At 33.3% G+C, this 5,000-nt stretch overlaps 1 protein-coding gene across 1 annotated transcript in view; it reads left to right on the top strand.

Annotated features, from left to right (window-relative positions):
- Nucleotides 1–5,000, top strand: part of mnd (L-type amino acid transporter minidiscs) — a 54,294-nt gene that overhangs the window by 48,932 nt on the left and 362 nt on the right. The window contains exons 9-10 of the mRNA XM_070118755.1: nt 898–1,075; nt 2,356–5,000. The exon at nt 2,356–5,000 is cut by the window's right edge and continues 362 nt beyond it. Coding sequence (XP_069974856.1) covers nt 898–1,075; nt 2,356–2,417 — 240 coding nt within the window. The 3' untranslated portion in view covers nt 2,418–5,000. The remainder of the gene's footprint in view (nt 1–897; nt 1,076–2,355) is intronic.

Below are 5,000 nucleotides of genomic sequence, written 5' to 3'. Positions count from 1 at the left end.
AAGGGGAAATAGGTGAGCTATGCAGGACTAGTAATTGACTCCTTGGTTATTAAGCACTTGTAGAGCCACCAGTGTGTAAAGATGACCAGTAAATAAAAAAATACAGTGATCATGGCATGTGGCCTTACCATTCATGTAATAATGGGTTAAGCTAGAAAATTGAGGTATCTGTATTTAAGAGAAAGTGTACAAGACCCTTTGCAAGTCAATTTTTTATATACTTCATCCATTATCTAGTATTTAAATAGCATTTCCTTGAAAATATCTTGCTTACAAAACCTATACATTCTGTGTCATTTATTGCATCTAGTGACAGTCTTATTCCTTGCTGATTTAGTTGTTGTTAGTACTAACATTTTCCCCAAATAGATTCCCATCTAAATATGCATATGTGGTCTAATTTGATCATGTGCTAAAGTTTGTCAATATCTAGGGGCAGAAGTTAACTCTGGATTATCAAATATCATATTAAAGCTTCTTGTTCAGTGGCTGCTGTATTTTTGGGACATGTAACTTTACTAGTCTTGGAGGAAAACTGAAAGAAGTGTTATTTTATTAATGCCTATCGTTGGTTAGTCATTCATGAGGTGCATTTACCTTAAGAGGACAAAAGAGTTGCGTTGTGATTTTTAATTAAAGAGGAAAGTGATGATATATTTCAAAGACTGTTAGATATTTCAAGTAAGGTAGTCTTAGCTATTTTATTAAGCTTGCAGTGTGCTAATCTTGGTGAAAATAGTCTGACTTATTAAACTGGATAAAAGAATTTGTAGTTGAAATACATTACTTAAAGTATAAAACATCACCTTTCTTACTAACCCAGGTTATGCAAAGGTTGAAGGATTTTACCTAAACTCAGGTTTATGTAACATGTTTCATTTTTTAATTCTGTTACAGGTTTGGTTGGGATTCCCCATCTTGTTCTTCGTCATCTGCCTTTTCCTTGTGGTCCTACCAATCATTCAACGACCCATTGAGCTAGGTGTAGCTATTGGTGTCATTATAATTGGCATTCCAGTCTACTATTTCGCTATATACCGAGAAGACAAACCAAAATGGTTTATCAGATTTACAGGTGAGTGTTCTACTGTATCTTTCCTTTTTTTCTTATTCGTTCTTGTCTCTTTATTTTTTCTTCTTTGTCTTTTGTTCTTTCTACAATTTTTTTATTCTTCTTTCTTTTGTTCTTTCTCCATTCTTTTATATATTTCTTATTCCTTCTGTTCCTTGGTTATTTTTTTTTAATTTCTTGTGCTGTTTTTCTCTTTTTTTATTCCTTCCCATTCCTTCTGTTCTATGGTTATGCCCTCCATCAGTGACTAAAATGAGGTTTTGCCCTAACCATTTCTTGCCAGTTTGACTTTATGCACTCATAAATTCTCTAATTAAATATGTGCTATAATTTATCAATGCTTAAGAGGAACTTGTGTCGTATAGTTCACTTGCTGTTTATGTTCAGATTTAAAGTGTAAAATCTCTACTCTTATAGTTAGCAAAAATGTTACGAGAAGTAAGCCAGAGGAAGAATCATGCGTAGCTCATCATTTCTGTAGGATTAATATAAAATCATATTTAGCTATTCATTTGCATGGGATTAATTTCATTATGATTACAAGTGGTCAGCATCTGGGGCAAGGAGTAGGACAAGATGTATTAAACTGGGATTTTGTGTAATGAATCCAAGCCAGTAGAAATAATTCTCGATTTATACTGGTGCATTGTACTCCATGACCATGGGTGGCAAAGGCATTTATTATTGAAAATCACTTCTCGAATCACAGGTCACGAGAATTAGAATCATTAGCATCTTTATTCATTGTACTTGTGTATATGATGAATATAGTTTTTTTAATGAGCCCTTACCCTTCTGAAAGTATGTGTATATCGCTACTTGCAGCAATGTTTCTGCACAAACTGAACAGAAAGAAGAATATGCTTAAATATCGCATGCTAATGTTATTTTTATAGTAATCTGCCCCGTGACCAAGTTTATTCATATTTAATTCAGTTTATTTATTTACTTTATACATGAATAGTTTATTACTACCAGTTTATATATTTTAGTTTCTGCAGGTTATTGTAGTTTGTATTTTTTTCATTATCTTTATATCAGGTTATCTGTTATACAGTAGTTTATGGTTTACTCATTATTATAAGTCAGTTATTTATTGGAAGTTACTCAGTTGATTGATTATAGTTAATTCATCATATCTTTTAAGATTAATTGTTGTGTGGTTTCCTTTGTTTATTAGCCTGTTTATATGAAATAGTTTATTTATTATATTTATCTTTAATTGTATTAACATATTCCTTCACTGTTGTATTTATCACTATTTTTCTCATTCATTTCCACAGAGAAAGTGACATTTACAACCCAAATACTGTGTGCTGGTGTACCCGAGGAAAAGGACGAGTAAAACGTGAATCAGCGCTTCCCTGTCGTGAATTAATTAAGCCTCCATTCCTCCACATTTCTTGATGATAACAGCCTCTTCTTCTCACTGTGCCTTTCCCATTAGTAAGAATTAGGGTTTGAATTAGTAAGAATTAGCTGAAATTTATTTTGAGAATTGTAAAGTTCTGATGCCTTTTGCTATTCTCAAGATACGGTGGTCTTTGTTTTTCATTTTTGGAGAATACCTGATAAGTTTAGATTTAGATGCACAATTTTTCTTCTCATTTCATGTTCAGAGAAGCTGATCTGTTAGAAGATCTGTTTAAATACATGAAAATTTTGATTCATAGGCACAAACAAACCAAAATAGTGTGATAAAAGCCAAAAGGTTTTTGCAAGAAAGAGATAATAAAGAAAACTAATATTAGGAATGAATGTAGATAACACAAGTGCTACACTTTTTTCCTCTCTCTTTCAAGAATTCCTCGAAGAAGTTGCAACTCAGTTACCTAGTCATTACAGAGTTTGTGGAGATTCTGTCCTTAGGCCTACAGCAAACTTTTTTTTTCATGAATTAGACATTAACTTTAGAAGATATTAGAAGTTTTCAAGACAAAATAATTTCTCATTTATCTTACAAATTGGTTTGGCAATGCAATCCATTCTTAGGCTTCCAGTAATTGTAAATCTCTGTATGTTGACATTTTCTCCTATTCTTGTTTTCCATTCAAAATTATTCATTAACCCATTTTTGTTTGTGGGTTTATGCAATCAGTCTTTTTATGATGTGGTGGTCAGCATATGGCATTAGTGTCATTCAGAAGACTTAAACTATTGTGTTCGTAATTTATGTATCGAGTATTTCAACGTTTATAATTTGCTTAATATACCGCTCCCTGCACTCTGTAAATCAAGAAAACTCTTCTGCTTTCAATAGGGCAGAAAGCAGCTTTCTCGGGATCATGTTTGCGAGATACTGGTGCAGCAAGGGAAATATTTTTGTTGTCTGGTTAATTGTTAAGTTGCATTTAGTTTATTTATTTATGGTATTGTTTCCTTGAAATTTTGAAGGTTGATTTTGTTATTGTTGAATTATGAGCGCTCTGTTGAGTTTTCTTTGAATTTCAGTACTGTTTCTGTTTCAGTAACGTTAATATTGTTATTCCAAATATTACACAGGTGATTTTATGCAGCAGAATAATGTTCTGCTATTCCACTCATTATGTAGAACTGAAAAAGCAAGTTAATTAAGACTTGAGTTTTTAGATTTCTTTTTGTAAATGCTTTTCCACCAAACCTCCATTGTCTTTCAGTGCTTCCTCTTATGGTATAAACTTGGCTGTACTCATAATTGCATAGTTATTAGGAATGTAGGGAGCATCCTCTTCCATATAATAATGATGAAAATTGACTAGAATGTGTTCTAGCCAGAGCTGAGGTCTCTCTCTTAGGTACATGGATATAAATACGACTACAGCTGAGTGTAATCAAATGCATAATCATATCATAATTAGGAACAATAAGTTCCCATTCCATCTTTAGCATCATCCTTGTTTTCATGTTCATAGTCTTGCACTACTTTCACTATGTATTTTGTTCTCTGTTCCCCTTCCCCTTTCCCTTTCCCTCTCCCTTTTCCCTTCCCCTTTTCCCCTTTTCCCCTTTTCCCCTTTTCCCCTTCCCCTTCCCCTTCACCTTCCCCTTCCTTCCCCTTCCCCTTTTCCCCTTCCTCTTTTCCCCTACCCCTTCCCCTTCCCCTTTTCCCCTTCCCCTTCCCCTTCTCCTTCCCCTTTCTATCCTTTTCATTCTCCTTTCCATAGCAGCTCAGTGATGCAATACCCTATACCTGCAGCCAGCGGACAATAACATAACTTAGAAATTTAATACAGATCTGAAAAAAAAAACAGTTCCCTGATTTTTTTCATATAATAGTTTAGATGGAACTGAAAATGGCATTATTTTCAATTATTGAGTTAATGTGGGAGTAGATACAGTTTTTGGAGATTATACAGAATATACTAAAAGGAGTTTTTTCCCTATACTGTATTATTTAGACTTTGTCTCTTATAATTTGAATGATCACTCTGAGAATATATAATTTATACAGGTGTCTTTGCTGTCAAATCTTTACCGGTGCATTGTTGTGATATGACAGTGTGAGTCTGACTGGCTAGATATTACCTTTGCCTTTGCCAGACGTTGTATGATTCCTTTTGTATTTTTCCAGTGATTGCAATATACATTTCAGTTCATTTTTTTAACATATGAAATACATACTTTCTGTGGATACAGTCTGAAATATATTTTGTACAGAATAGTGCATGCTTGCTTTCTAATCTCAAAATACATTTCATATCATACAATGTATGATGCAATATATATATATAGATAGATAGAACTGGAGTATGTATGTATGTGAAAAAACTATCATGTCTTCAAAACTAGCTGGCTTAGTGAAAATAGCATCTTGTGTACTTTTTGCACAAGGTGTTGGTAATGCCGGCTGTGAAGTGTTCATTGTAACACTGCTTTGAGCTTCGTGACTGTGACAAACATTTGACAATCTTCCACTGAGTTTTCCATATAAACTTTAAATTGTTACATA

The sequence above is a fragment of the Penaeus vannamei genome, chromosome 42 (assembly GCF_042767895.1).
Source record: "Penaeus vannamei isolate JL-2024 chromosome 42, ASM4276789v1, whole genome shotgun sequence".
In the NCBI taxonomy this organism is placed as follows: Eukaryota; Metazoa; Arthropoda; class Malacostraca; order Decapoda; family Penaeidae; genus Penaeus; species Penaeus vannamei.
This window is presented reverse-complemented; position numbering and strand designations above follow the sequence as displayed.